Source organism: Primulina huaijiensis, chromosome 3 (assembly GCF_012295235.1).
Source record: "Primulina huaijiensis isolate GDHJ02 chromosome 3, ASM1229523v2, whole genome shotgun sequence".
NCBI classification, from domain to species: domain Eukaryota; kingdom Viridiplantae; phylum Streptophyta; class Magnoliopsida; order Lamiales; family Gesneriaceae; genus Primulina; species Primulina huaijiensis.
The window spans coordinates 5,045,622-5,060,793 of NC_133308.1; the positions used below are offsets into that span (position 1 = coordinate 5,045,622).

General features: G+C 38.1%; 3 protein-coding genes across 3 annotated transcripts; 2 read left to right on the forward strand and 1 right to left on the reverse strand.

Moving 5' to 3' along the window:
- Nucleotides 1-2,010: 2,010 nt before the first annotated feature.
- Nucleotides 2,011-4,178, forward strand: LOC140973286 (trihelix transcription factor ENAP1-like). Its single transcript, XM_073435973.1, has 2 exons — nucleotides 2,011-2,358; nucleotides 2,903-4,178. Exon 2 carries the CDS (start codon nucleotides 2,956-2,958, stop codon nucleotides 4,027-4,029), a length of 1,074 nt encoding a protein of 357 aa, XP_073292074.1. The 5' UTR covers nucleotides 2,011-2,358; nucleotides 2,903-2,955; the 3' UTR covers nucleotides 4,030-4,178.
- A 7,187-nt stretch (nucleotides 4,179-11,365) lies between these two features.
- Nucleotides 11,366-12,111, forward strand: LOC140973288 (uncharacterized). The gene is made up of 3 exons (XM_073435976.1): nucleotides 11,366-11,542; nucleotides 11,757-11,798; nucleotides 11,881-12,111. Exons 1-3 carry the CDS (start codon nucleotides 11,420-11,422, stop codon nucleotides 11,959-11,961), a joined length of 246 nt encoding a protein of 81 aa, XP_073292077.1. The 5' UTR covers nucleotides 11,366-11,419; the 3' UTR covers nucleotides 11,962-12,111.
- On the reverse strand, nucleotides 12,092-13,762 carry LOC140973287 (uncharacterized). The gene is made up of 2 exons (XM_073435975.1): nucleotides 13,396-13,762; nucleotides 12,092-12,479 (listed from the first exon to the last, which is right to left on the reverse strand). Exons 1-2 carry the CDS (start codon nucleotides 13,651-13,653, stop codon nucleotides 12,300-12,302), a joined length of 438 nt encoding a protein of 145 aa, XP_073292076.1. The 5' UTR covers nucleotides 13,654-13,762; the 3' UTR covers nucleotides 12,092-12,299.
- Between the last annotated feature and the right edge of the window lie 1,410 nt (nucleotides 13,763-15,172).

The window sequence follows — 15,172 nt, forward strand, 5'->3', positions numbered from 1 at the left end:
ATTGTATTTCTAGCATCAGAATAAGAGACATTATACATTCTGCGAATTTAATCATTTATGCATAAACAAATTCGTGCATAATTATTTTACTGAATTTACTTGTTATTGTTTTGAGATGTATTGTTAAAGCATTTTATTTATTATTTCAAATACTAAAATATTGCATACAAAGTGTTTGATAACATGTTTCAACTAAACCGTTTTTATTATTTCAACTTGTATATCTTTTTAAATGTGTTACAAATTTTTTAATCAGTTTTGTAGAGGGTTATGTCGAGTTTCTTCCGTTCTATAACTGAACTTAATATAATTTCTCGATACTCAATTTATTTTTGAACATTTCAAGAAAGTTCTGTTGTAGCTAAAATTTGAAAAAAAAAATTAAAAGAATTTATTCATACCTTCTCTAGATTTTAATTCGATCCTAACAATAATTATTTTATTTTAACAACTCAATAATTTTTTTAATTATGCCAATTTTTCATGAATAGTATTTCCGGATCTCGTGGGTCGTGGCTATCGCTGTTCATTATCCTTTATTACTTGATACTAGGTATGGGCACCTCAATTATTGAGGTGTCCTACCCAGGTTACCAGTATAAAATATGAGTAAATATTTTTTTTTCAAAGTAATTAATTATGTGCTTATATATTTTTTTTCCAGGTTGAGTGACTCCACTAAGTATAAAGAATGAATATGATGAAAGCGGTTGACTATTTCACAGAATGTAAATAAGCCGTTCGTTCAAGAGGAAATGAAGGGAAAACAGGGAGAAGGAGCAAAAAAACCAATGTTATGTTGTATAGGGTGATGCATCGAGCTTGCAAAATTCCCATTACAGTCTAGCTTTTATAGATTAGGTTGCGAAACACCAATAAGCATGCGAATTGAACAAGCTAAAAACAGCTGACGGTTTAAAAAAATGTGAATAAGCATTTTATTAAAAAAATATGATGGGAGAACAGGACAAAGAAGCAAGCAAACCAGTAACGAAGTGACTATGTAAGGCTGACATGTGGAGCCAGAGTAAAGAGGAGCAAACACAAGAGTGTAGGGGAAAATGAGAAAAACGTGTGTGCAAAAAGAGCAAAGGAGAAGCTTGCCAACGATATAAAGAAGGAAGGAACGCACCAGACTTATAATCGAGAAACCGAAAGAATAGGCAAGACAGCGGCAACACACCTGATAAATTTTTTTGTAGGGCTCTGTGTGCTGCAAGGCGGGAGAGACGGAGGGCAAGGCAACCTGAGGAGGAGAAGAAGTATGTCAGAGAGAGCCAAGTAAACGATGTTACAGAAGGAGAAAGAAGATGGCCGACCGAAGAAGTCGTAGCTGTAAAAGGGAGTCGCACAAGACAGAAGGAGAAAAGAGCATACCGAAGAGCAGTAAGAGTCCCACCAATTAGTAGAAGTCGAGAGGATAAACAGCAGCGGTGATACCAAAGAGTTACCGCAAGGAGGAACCAAGGGCAAGAAGGGGGAACGTCACGCCACAGAGCTAAGCCCTAGGAGCTGCAACAAGAAGGAGGCAGACAACATAACAAGCAAGCGTTTTTTGCGGGAATTTGCTCGGTTCAATGGTGGGAAGACAAAGGCCGAGCCTCCCAAACGAAGGAAGAGAAAAGGAGAACGAAGGGGCAAAGAAGGAAGACAAACAGCACTGCAGCTGAACTTTGCGCGGTGCAATGGCGGGAAGACAAAAACCAAGGTTCCGAAACGAATGAAGGGAAGAGGAATGGAGAGCAGAGAAATTCCCACGTGCCATTGTGCTCCCTGTCTGTCATGTGGTGGAAGAGCCACGTATTGGGAGTGCTACCTGCTACCGGGCCTAAACTGGCCATCTCGAGCAACTTCATGCTTTAATATAAGTAGATAGATAAGTCTCGAGAATTAAAATAAATTAAATAGATAATTAAATAGATTATATCTTAATTAATCCATTTAAATACTTGATTAAATATATATTTTTAAGAAGAAAAAAAAGCGCTTTTAAATTAAACATTTGATGCGACGCCGGTTCTACCTCTAAGCCGGTAATGCTTAATGCTTGCAGCTGGAGTGGACCCGAACCCGGTGAGATGCGCTTCTCGGTAGGCGCTACCCAAGCGCATGTTAGTGACTCCCTTTTCACATTCCCCGTTAACCTATGCCAAGGGAAATATTTTTCTTTCATTTTCTCTTTGATTCCACCGAAATTTGTAGGATTCCACGAGAATTATCAATCCTGTTTCTTCGAAAAACTGTTCTTTGAATTTATAATTGCCTATTCGACTGCGTCGGAATCTTGTCTGTGGTAGTAAGAAAATATAATCTGGAGTGTGTGATCACACCACGTGATGGATGATCGAGCTGTTTGAGGTAAGAATTTAAATGTTTTTGTTTTCAATTTGTGGAAATTTTGCGAAATTGGTTATCGAATCTGATCTAGGCGTTTTGGATTGCATTTCTCATTGATGGCGTTCTACTTCCTTAATGAGTTATTTATTGTATTGAAAATAAATATGAAACAGTCTTTTTTCATTGAAATTAACACTCTGATTTGTGGTTTGAGATCCTAAAGAAACTTACTTTTCATTTAAGATACAAGTATTATGGTGTTCCTATTGTCAAAAAATACTTAACTGGTAGCTGGGCGTATCCAAGAATTTTGATGGGACATGGAAAAATTACACATACATTTTTTAAGGTTTTTTCACTTTGCCTTCACTGATTCGGATTCTTTTTAAGTACAGTTAGACCTATCAAAATAAATTTTGTCATATCTTTTAACAATAATGATCTAAATATTTTGGTGTTCCATGGAGAAGCAATATTGTGTTTCTTGAAGTAGAAGACAACAATATTTGTCTTGGCCCCGTGTATGGGTTTTGTTCTCTAAGAACTATTTTTTTTGTAAAACAAGAAAATAGTTATTATCACAGCAGTATATAGTTACTTCTTTGGTTGTGGAGTACGATGGATGATGAGGATGAAGCAAGCTACCGTCTCAATGCTTTTGGTGCAATAGATAAGAAATTTTCTTCCAAAAATGTCAACACTTATCCTGGTCATCCGTTTGTTGAGGATGACAATGATGATAATGAGGAGGAGAATAGAGATAGTGAAGGAGAAGAAGATGACAATGATAATGAGGATGATGTTGATGGAGGGAATGGTGTTCAAAGGATCGACTCAGATGATCATGATGACGACGAAGATGATCATGATGACGATGATTATAACGGCTCACAGAAGTACCCAAAAAAAAGGAAGATAAAGACCTTATCGAGTTATAAATTTGCGCCTAGAGTACCAAAACCAACTCATGGTGGACGTAATTCACCTACAGAATGGACGGAAAAGGAGACTTTTATCTTGCTTGATGTTTGGGGTGATAGGTTTCTCAAACAGGGGAAAAAAAGTCTTCGCTCTGAAGAGTGGCAAGAAGTTGCCGACATGGTTTCTCATGAGTCAAAAAGTGAAAGAACCAATGCTCAGTGTCGGAATCGTTTGGATACGTTGAAGAAGAAGTACAAAAAGGAGAAGATAAAGTCGGGAGAGGGTGAAGGTTCAACTTGTGATTGGGTGTACTTCAAGAAGATGGATATGCTATTATCATCACATGCACAACAAGCTGGTCTTTCTTGTGGTGTTGACTCGGGAGAATATGTTTTCATGAACCCTAAAGTTTATCTGAATCGCTCAAATGGGTTGGATGAGATGAGGGATAGCCCTGGAAATTCAGAATCCTCCAAGGGTGAGGAACATGAATCGGACAACCTTCTTCCGCCCAAGAAAATGAAGACTGCAAAATACAGGCGAAGTGGAGCTTCTGTAAAACTGCTTGCTGATTCTATTCTGAAGTTCAGTGAGATTTATGAAAGGATCGAGAATAGTAGGAGGCAGCAATTGGTAGAGCTGGAGAATATGAGGATGGAGTTCCATAGAGATTTGGAATCGCAGAGGAGGCATATTCTTGAGAAAACTCAAGCTGAGATTGCGAAGATACACCATCGAGAAGATGAAGGAAATGAGAATGGCAGCGGTTGATTTAGTGTATATGGTTCAATTTTTTTGCAGTTTTTGAAAAATCTACTGCTTGTAGATGTATCATGACGTTGTTGATCTGCAATACAATAAAAGGTTGAAATATTAGTTAGAGATAACTTAAATAATGACAAAAGAGTGTATCGACTGTTGCGTTAGCATGATAGTATAAGCCTGAATGACCGTTAGATACATTGATCATCGCAGATTGACTAAAGTCAGGTAGAGTGATCCGGAGTCATTCCCGCTTTTGGTGAATAATATATGAACTTCTATAATCTTTGTTTGCTGAAGCTTCAATTCAGGAGTTGCATTTCATTGTCCTTTCGTTGATTTGGCTGTTACCAGGATGGAAAGAATCGTTGACGTATTATTTCACAAGAAGCCGCGATTAATGGATTTTCGGTATTGGAATATGAAATCTGGAGCGTTTGTTTTAAACCAACTTTCATTCCTTTTCGTTTCACTGAAGGCTGAGGATGATCTTTCATTACTTTTCACTCTCCACTGCAGACACTGTCGTAGACTTTCAAAATTCAGCAGAAAGCAGGGTGGTTAGACCATTTTGAGATCAAGTTCCAGCTTCATTTAGTTTTTCGTGAAATATAGCCCTCTCGAGTTAAAATTGACTTTATTTTATTTTTTTAATATTTTTTAATAATCTAAAATAAATATCCGTATTGTTTGTAAAAGCCAATATTTATGCTACAGTGGTAAAGAGCAATAAAAGGATAAACAAAGTGATAGAATTCATGGTTCGGTCCTTTAATGGAAAAATTAGACATTAAAACAGCATAATAAGCCCGATCCAATGCTCATCGTTGGCCAATCGCATAGGATAAACGTTTGATCCCTCGTGAATTTGTTTTTTTGCTAATGGTTAGCATTTGATCAAAAACTCAAAATGCTCCGAATTTATTGGGCAGTGTTGCTAAAACGTTTGCAGCTTGCTCCTTGTAATGTTGAATTGGTATTCATTTTTGGGAATATTTAAACAAATAAGGGATGAATCAAGATTCAAAATCAAAAAAGGATATAAGTATATATATATTTTTAAAAGAGTATACATTTTTTGACATAATTATTATTTGAAATGATTATTTTCCCACTCTTCAGAGGTTCATTTTGTGATCATTTCGAAGCCCCATTTTAGGATTCAACCATGTAGAGCAGCTGGGTTATCGTGCAACATGGAAGTTAAGATCGATCGATTATTTATATGTTTTAACGTTTGATTAATTTGTTTTTGTCTGATCAATATCTTGTTCCAATTTTAAACGAAAAAGACATGAAATTTTGTCGAATCCTTTATTTTCGTTTCAAACAGGAGGAAAAGCTAAGCCATTGAAGCAACCAAAGGTCGAAAAGAAAGTTAACGACGAGGTATTGATCTTCTGCAACTAATTTCCCATTATTGGAAATTGAGGGAGGTAGATTTAACCAAGCGTCTGGATGGATATATATATATATATATATATATATTGTTGGAAATTTTAATAAAAATTTAAAGGTTGAATAAAAAATTGTGTCTCATGAATGTGAGAGTGTCTTTTGGCTCTCCACATTCTTGAGTTAATTGAAGAGTTTTGACTCTTCATATTCTTGAGTTAATGGGAAGATTAATTGAGTTAATTAATCTTCCATGACTCTTGGTGTGCATTTTGGGGCTTATAAATAGTGGGTTCATTTCCTCATTTCAAGTACATGAAATTTTCTCTCTTTCAAGCTCTCTCTTGCATTACATATTGTTATCTTTCCATTTGGCCTCTCGTAAAATCTCGGTGATAAAGTAAAGGTACGTTTTCAGTTCGCCGTAGTAGTGTCTCGTGCTAAGTCACTGCTGGTTGTTCCGTTGTATCCTGGGAAACAGACGTCCGCTGAAACCTCGAAGCACATACCGGAGAGGGCGAATCTGTTTTAAGGAAACTGTACATGCTACAGGCCTCGGTTTGGTTTTGTTTTCTTTTACATAATAGTCATACTGTAAACATCACACTTGTTTCGGTTATTACTTTATCTCTACAAGTTTGTTTTTACGCTACTGGTTTTAGCAATTTTTCTAACAATCTTAAAACAGATTACTCATTACGTGTTGTTTCAGATATGGCTACTGAAACCAGTGTGCAAAGGGAAACTGGTCATGTTGTCCCTCCTCAAGTTGTCCCTCATGGTACCCCACGTGCTGCTGCGGTTACTGTTCCAGCCAGTCACGGTGAAAAACCTGAGAAGTTCACTGGTGTGGACTTCAAAAGGTGGCAGCAGAAGATGCTGTTTTACTTGACGATGCTGAACCTGGCAAGATTCCTTACTGAGGAGGCTCCTAAACTCAACGAGGGTGAGGGAGATGTTGAATCTGTTAGTGCGGTTGAGGCATGGAATCATTCTGATTTCTTATGCCGAAACTATGTACTAAACGGATTGGCCGATTCGCTCTACAACGTGTTTTGCGAAAAGAAAACGGCTAAAGAACTGTGGGAATCTCTTGACAGAAAGTACAAAACCGAGGATGCCGGGGCCAAGAAATTTCTTGTTGGTCGTTTTTTGGACTTTAAAATGGTGGATTCAAAGCCGGTTATCAGCCAAGTTCAAGAACTCCAAGTGATTCTTCACGAGATTCACGGTGAGGGGATGACTTTGAGCGAATCATTCCAAGTGGCCGCTATTGTTGAGAAGCTACCACCAGCTTGGAAGGATTTCAAAAATTACTTGAAGCACAAGCGAAAGGAGATGAATGTTGAAGAGCTCATTGTTCGACTTCGTATCGAGGAAGACAATAAGAGCTCGGAAAGACGATTGTTTTCTCCTATTGCTGCTAAGGCAAATGTTGTCGAGCATGGTCAAAGCTCGAAAAAGAGAACATTTTCCTCTTCCAACAAAAGGTTGAACATGGGACCCAAGGGAGGCATTTCGAAGAAAAAGTTCTCCGGAAAATGCTACAATTGTGATGGTATGGGTCACAAGGCATCTGAGTGTAAGAAGCCGAAGAGAAACCGAGAGGCGAATGTGGTAGAGAACATTGCTCATGAGGTTTCGAACATGAATCTCTGTGCTGTAATATCAGAGGTTAATCTGGTGGGTTCTAATCCAAGGGAGTGGTGGATCGACACTGGTGCCACTCGCCATGTTTGCTCCGACAAGGAGATGTTTGCTACTCTTGAGGAATCTATGAATGGGGAAAAGTTATTCATGGGAAATTCCGCCACTTCGGAGATCAAGGGTGAAGGGAAAGTTATCCTAAAGATGACATCTGGAAAAGAACTGACTTTGAACAATGTGCTGTTTGTGCCTGACATCCGCAAGAACTTGGTGTCAGGGTCGCTTCTTAACAAGCATGGTTTCCGCATTGTATTCGAGTCAGATAAGGTGGTTTTGTCGAAAAGTGGAATGTTTGTTGGCAAAGGGTATGTTTGTAATGGTTTATTCAAACTCAATGTGATGGCTATTAAGCCTGTGATGAATAAAGTTAATGCATTTGCTTACTTGCTTGAGTCTTCTTGTTTATGGCATGGTAGACTTGGACACGTTAATTATGATACAATTCGTAGACTAATTAACATGAAAAGCATTCCTGCATTCCAAATTGATAAACAACACAAATGTGAAACCTTTGTTGAGGCAAAACTAAAGAGATCATCTTTTCGAACTATTGAAAGAAATAGTGAACCACTTGATATAATTCACAGTGATGTATGTGATTTAAAAGGTGTACAAACTCGTGGTGGAAATAAATATTTCATTACTTTTGTTGACGATAGCACAAAATTTTGTTATGTGTATCTCCTCAAAAGTAAGGATGAAGCTATTGACAAATTTGTCCAATATAAGAGTGAAGTTGAAAATCAACTTAGCAATAAAATTAAGGTGCTAAGAAGTGATCGTGGAGGTGAATATGAATCACCATTTGCTGAGTTTTGTGCTCAACATGGTATCAAACACGAAAGAACTGCACCTTATTCTCCTCAGCAAAATGGCATTGCAGAGAGAAAGAATCGCACCCTGAAAGAAATGATGAATGCGTTGTTATTAAGTTCTGGTTTACCACAGAACATGTGGGGAGAAGCTGTTTTAACAGCAAATTACCTTTTAAATAAGGTGCCCCGAAAGAAGCAAGATAAAAGTCCATATGAGTTATGGAAAGGTAGAAGTCCTTCCTACCAATACTTGCGAGTGTGGGGGTGTCTTGCCAAGGTAGCAGTACCCACACCAAAGAAAGTAAAGATAGGACCAAAAACTGTGGATTGCATTTTCATTGGATATGCTCAAAACAGTAGTGCGTATCGTTTTCTTGTACATGAATCTCAAATACCTGATATTCACAAGAATACGATAATGGAATCAAGAAATGCTTCGTTCTTTGAACACATGTTTCCATACAAATCTAAGGAAGAACCAAGTTCATCCAAAAGATTGTATGAGACAATTGATAAAGAACAAGAGCTTGATCAAGATATTGAACCTAGACGTAGTAAGAGAGCTAGGACAGAGAAATCCTTTGGTCCGGATTTCATCACTTTCATGATGGAAAGTGAACCTCAAAGCTTCAAGGAAGCAATAAGTTCATCTGAGGGACCTCTATGGAAAGAGGCTATCAATTCCGAAATGGAATCCATTTTACAAAACCATACGTGGGAATTAGTAAATCTTCCTCCGGGAAGCAAACCGCTAGGCTGTAAATGGGTTTTCAAAAGGAAAATGAAATCAGATGGAACCATAGATAAGTATAAAGCTAGATTGGTAATTAAAGGTTACCATCAACGTGAAGGGCTTGATTACTTTGACACATATTCTCCTGTATCGAGAATAACCTCTATTCGTGTGATACTTGCGATTGCCGCCTTACGGAATCTTGAAGTACACCAAATGGACGTAAAGACAGCTTTTCTAAATGGAGATTTAGAAGAGGAAATTTACATGGAACAACCTGAGGGATTTTCTGCGATTGGGCAAGAAAATAAGATATGTAAATTGGTGAAGTCTCTGTATGGCTTAAAACAAGCACCAAAGCAATGGCACGAAAAATTTGATAAAGCCATGATAGAAAGTGGATGTAAATTCAGTGAATGTGACAAATGTGTATACATAAAGAACACTGAAGTTGGATATGTCATTTTATGTCTTTACGTGGATGACATACTTATCATTGGTAGTAATGATAAGATGATTAAATCCACAAATAGGTTATTGAACTCAAGATTTGACATGAAAGATTTGGGCTTAGCCGACGTAATCCTTGGAATTAAAATTCATAGAACATCAGAAGGGCTAGTCCTAAGTCAGTCACATTATGTTGACAAAATACTTGAGAAATTCAATAATGATGACTCTGCATTGGCTAGAACCCCGATAGACACAAGTCAGCATCTATCAAAGAATCGAGGTGAGACTATGTCTCAATTAGAATACTCTCGAGTCATTGGAAGTCTGATGTACTTAATGAGTTGTACAAGACCAGACATAGCTTATGCAGTAAGCAAATTGAGTAGATTCACGAGTAATCCAGGAGTTGAACACTGGAAAGCAATTATCAGATTGCTAAGATACTTAAGGTACACTCGCGATCATGGGCTGCACTATACCAGATATCCTGCTGTTATTGAAGGATACAGTGATGCAAATTGGATATCTGATATGAAAGACTCAAAATCTACAAGTGGATTTGTATTCACTTTAGGAGGTGCAGCAATTGCGTGGAAATCTTCTAAACAAACTGTAATAGCCAGATCCACGATGGAATCTGAGTTTATAGCTCTTGACAAGTGTGGTGAAGAGGCTGAATGGCTGCGTCATTTTTTAGAAGATGTTCCAGGATGGGAAAAACCTGTGCCGGCTATATGCATACATTGTGATAGCCAATCTGCGGTTGGAAGGGCACAAAATAATATGTATAATGGTAAGTCTAGGCATATACGTCGTAGACATAATACCATTAGACAACTACTCTCAACTGGAGTTATATCTGTTGACTATGTAAAGTCAAAGGATAATATAGCGGATCCGCTAACAAAAGGGTTAAACAGAGAGTTAGTTGCGAAAATGTCAAGGGGAATGGGGATCAAGCCTATAGAATAAATTGGTGTGAAGGAAAACCCAACCTACGCTGACTGGAGATCCCAAGAACGAGGTTCAATGGGAAAACCTAATCGCACTGATTTGGTAGATCACTGTGGGGGTTATCCCTAGTCCGTTCCTATTATAAAACAGTGAATGTTGAGGATAAGCTTACGGCTTTTAATGATTCTGATAAGAAGCAATACAGAATCACCTATGTGAGAGAAAAGTGGGGCCGCTTCGAAGGAATTGCAGAGCTCAATTCTAGACTCTCTTGCAGAACCAGGCGTGTGTTCATGGCCAAAACGAACACAATCATGAGAACTGAATAGTATCAGGGAGAATCTTGTGTGAAGTATATCTTAATTTACATAAACGGCAGAACAGTTCAAGGACATCATATCTACTGGTCAGCTAGTAAAGCAAATATATTTCATGAGGGAAGGTTCAAAGGGTAACACCTACCTATCCTATGCAGGATTCAACTGTAGAACTTTGTCACCAAGATTTGTATCAATTTTCATTCATGTGGGGGATTGTTGGAAATTTTAATAAAAATTTAAAGGTTGAATAAAAAATTGTGTCTCATGAATGTGGGAGTGTCTTTTGGCTCTCCACATTCTTGAGTTAATTGAAGAGTTTTGACTCTTCATATTCTTGAGTTAATGGGAAGATTAATTGAGTTAATTAATCTTCCATGACTCTTGGTGTGCATTTTGGGGCTTATAAATAGTGGGTTCATTTCCTCATTTCAAGTACATGAAATTTTCTCTCTTTCAAGCTCTCTCTTGCATTACATATTGTTATCTTTCCATTTGGCCTCTCGTAAAATCTCGGTGATAAAGTAAAGGTACGTTTTCAGTTCGCCGTAGTAGTGTCTCGTGCTAAGTCACTGCTGTTTGTTCCGTTGTATCCTGGGAAACAGACGTCCACTGAAACCTCGAAGCACATACCGGAGAGGGCGAATCTGTTTTAAGGAAACTGTACATGCTACAGGCCTCGGTTTGGTTTTGTTTTCTTTTACATAATAGTCAAACTGTAAACATCACACTTGTTTCAGTTATTACTTTATCTCTACAAGTTTGTTTTTACGCTACTGGTTTTAGCAATTTTTCTAACATATATATATATATATATATATATATGCTTGTGAAAGATGGAATTATTTGTTTCAATGGTGCATGCAGAGAAATTTGAACCATACCTATCAATCACTCTTCCGGATTCTTATTTTTTTCGCCTTTTGTGCATGGGAGAGGTAGCGCCTTTCTTTCGCTCAAACGTTTCAAAATGCTTGTGGAAGACACAAACTCAAAGTCACCCTATGAAGTATGAAAAATAAGGGATGAAAGCTGTGTCATCTGCCAAATGCTGTATAGATTTTATGTGGGCTGTTCGATATGGATTTCGATACCATCATCTTCAAAGGGCTGTGCCACGTGCTCGATGCTGGGACCAGATTTTTGGTGTATGAATATATCATGAGATAGTGCTAGTTTTCTTTCCGATTATTTTAACCTCGAGTGCTTGTATCAATGCAAATTGTTTGTGCATTCGAACCTTAAGAAAGAAAATGAGGGAATTGAAACACTAACAAAACGTAATTCGTTTGTGTTTTTTGTTAAGTGGCCTTCGGTAAATTACTTTCTTGTACATATATCTTTGGTTTTGGTATATTGCAGGTTGATAAGGCTAATCTTCAAAAGAAAAAGGATGAAGAAAAGGTAGAACACTGGTTTTTCTTGGATGCCTGTTCTTTTCCATGGCCTCTGACCTATATTTGTCGTGTTTTTCTCCCGTTGGCAGGCTCTGAAGGAGCTCAAGGCGAAGGCGCAACGAAAGGGTGCATTTGGTCGCTCTGGTCTGAAGAAAAGTGGGAAGAAATGATGGTTGCTTGTGATAAAACTCGACAGGAGCTGTTCGTTAGGAGTCTACTACATTTCAATGATCACATGTATCAACCATGATTAACTTGGACAATGGTTTTTGTGTATTGATGATTATTTCGAGCGGAATAGACACAGATGAGATTACCAGATTGAAAAGATACAAAGGAGTGAAAATGTGACTCGGATTGTTTGACAACACTGTTTAAATAAATTGCGATACACCTCGTCTACTTGACCTGTCAATCTTGCAAAAAAAGCTTTACAATAAAACTCAAAATGCATAGTGTGTCGCTAAAGCAATCAAAATTCGTGTATGATCTGGCCCTGTGATTTATGTTACAGCTGTTCGGGCTCTTCTGGATTCTCTTTATCAGAATCTTCCTCTTTCTTTTCTTCTTCCTCGTCATCGTCTTCTTCAGGCGGATCGGCCGGCATTGGTGATGGCAATGGAGTTTTCATTGGGCTGAACTGGGGGAATATGTCGGGTCTCCTTCCAGGCTTTGGCCTATCCCACTCCTGAAAACACGATATGATCTCAATTATGGAAGTCAAGCTTCAAATTAGAAGGAATCCGACAAGATTAGAAAACAAAGCACAACAAACAACATGAAGGTAAAAAAAAGACCACTTCTATGAATCCTGGTCCCATGGAGGAAACATCTAACTGCTTAAACATGTTGAATTTAGTCATACACCAATCAAGGACCGCTGCATAGACATCGTTTACAGGAGTGCCAAAGTAGAAAAGAGCCATAAATCAAATGCACATCGTGTCAATGAACAAGTATTATCTCCCTCACTGATATTTGGATGCAATGCATAAGATTGCCATTAACAATTGCATAATTAAATAATTTATCGAAGCAGCAATACAAGAAATGTAAGGAAGATTCATCTAACTTCTCTTTCACATGAATGTTGTTCTAGTCTCATAAAAAAATGGTAGGTTAGTTCTGTTCTATTCTTCTAAATATGCCAAGAAAGATTCACAAAGAAGATACAAAGACTTGAAAGTTACACCTCAACCATTTCGGATGGTGAAAACGAAGCTTAGAGATATGTTTTGTGAATCCAAAATAACGAATGAAGCAAAACTATTAACCACTGAAAACATGAACATGCAAACAGAGTAGTATTCTTGAACCCTTCTTCACAAGCATGAATAAGTTCTAAAATACAAGTGCAAATACTCTCCGACTCGGCAATGCCTGTTTTCTTCTGCTTTTGTGCCAACCCCATGAATCAATTTCGTTCATATCCACACTCAAAAGTCACCGTAGCACGAACACAGAACTTTTCTGCCAGTGATCAATCAAAGACAAATCCAAGACGAGGACACGACGAGGAGATTTCATAACTAATTTCTTCACAGCCCCCACCCCACGAGAAGCATAAACGAGAAAAAAAGGCAAATAAACAAAGAGGAACTCACGATAGGAAAATCGAGAGGGGAGCGTCGAGTCATCTTCTTTTCTTTTGGAGCCATACCCACAACCAATGATCTTCGAATTCCTCGCCTCAATACCGGAAAGCGAATGCTCCTGAAACCAATCAAAGGCGGAGGAAGAGAAACAGACGCCATTGTCTTTGTCCCCGTTTCGGATGAGGTTGAAGTAAGACATGGAGACGACACCGGCGTCATAGCCGGGATTTTGCTTGATAAAGAGAGGGATAATTGGAGAAACGCCATGTATGGCGGCGTGCGAAAGCTTATGCGGTGTGCCGGTGTTGCTGTGAGCTTCTCCACCTACAAATGTCCACTCGCAAACCGCCAGGCCCAGAACCCAGATTGACCCCGGCCTTTTTTTAAATAAAAAGGAAAATCATAATTTTGATTTTTTTTAATATCCTTAAATTTTATTTTAGTTTATTATGATGCAGTCGGATATAGACTTGTCAAATTGGATCAGGTCCGTCGGGTTGGCCCGTCCCGTCATAAAAATTGAACGTGTTTGATTGATAAAATAGCAGTCCATTTGGAGGCGAGCCAAACGAGCTCAACCCGTTTGGGTTGCAGGCCGAGACGGGGCGGGCTGGTCCGCCAACTTAGGATAGAGTTTTACATTTTTTGTAACTATTAATACAATTAATTTGATTGTCTCTTTTTATTCAATAAAAATTATCATAAAAATTTTGATTGACACTATACTATATAATACGATATATTAATTTTGATTGACACTATACTATATAATACGATATATTAATACACCAAAATTTTGCAATAATTACTTTGATTGTCCCTTTTTATTCAATAACAATGATCATAAAAATATATTTAAGTAAAATCCAAATAATTATTTTATATTTTTAGCGAAATTATTTTATATTAGATTTTTATGTANAACTGTAAACATCACACTTGTTTCAGTTATTACTTTATCTCTACAAGTTTGTTTTTACGCTACTGGTTTTAGCAATTTTTCTAACAATCTTAAAACAGATTACTCATTACGTGTTGTTTCAGATATGGCTACTGAAACCAGTGTGCAAAGGGAAACTGGTCATGTTGTCCCTCCTCAAGTTGTCCCTCATGGTACCCCACGTGCTGCTGCGGTTACTGTTCCAGCCAGTCACGGTGAAAAACCTGAGAAGTTCACTGGTGTGGACTTCAAAAGGTGGCAGCAGAAGATGCTGTTTTACTTGACGATGCTGAACCTGGCAAGATTCCTTACTGAGGAGGCTCCTAAACTCAACGAGGGTGAGGGAGATGTTGAATCTGTTAGTGCGGTTGAGGCATGGAATCATTCTGATTTCTTATGCCGAAACTATGTACTAAACGGATTGGCCGATTCGCTCTACAACGTGTTTTGCGAAAAGAAAACGGCTAAAGAACTGTGGGAATCTCTTGACAGAAAGTACAAAACCGAGGATGCCGGGGCCAAGAAATTTCTTGTTGGTCGTTTTTTGGACTTTAAAATGGTGGATTCAAAGCCGGTTATCAGCCAAGTTCAAGAACTCCAAGTGATTCTTCACGAGATTCACGGTGAGGGGATGACTTTGAGCGAATCATTCCAAGTGGCCGCTATTGTTGAGAAGCTACCACCAGCTTGGAAGGATTTCAAAAATTACTTGAAGCACAAGCGAAAGGAGATGAATGTTGAAGAGCTCATTGTTCGACTTCGTATCGAGGAAGACAATAAGAGCTCGGAAAGACGATTGTTTTCTCCTATTGCTGCTAAGGCAAATGTTGTCGAGCATGGTCAAAG

Coding starts and splice junctions, on each gene's coding strand:
- LOC140973286 (XM_073435973.1), top strand. CDS start 2,956: ATGGATGATGAGGATGAAGCAAGCTACCGTCTCAATGCTTTTGGTGCA.
- LOC140973288 (XM_073435976.1), top strand. CDS start 11,420: ATGAAAGCTGTGTCATCTGCCAAATGCTGTATAGATTTTATGTGGGCT. Junction 11,543..11,756: donor GCTGGGACCAGATTTTTGGT/GTATGAATATAT, acceptor GGTATATTGCAG/GTTGATAAGGCTAATCTTCA. Junction 11,799..11,880: donor AGAAAAAGGATGAAGAAAAG/GTAGAACACTGG, acceptor TCCCGTTGGCAG/GCTCTGAAGGAGCTCAAGGC.
- LOC140973287 (XM_073435975.1), bottom strand. CDS start 13,653: ATGGCGTTTCTCCAATTATCCCTCTCTTTATCAAGCAAAATCCCGGCT. Junction 12,480..13,395: donor CCCCTCTCGATTTTCCTATC/GTGAGTTCCTCT, acceptor TCGTGTTTTCAG/GAGTGGGATAGGCCAAAGCC.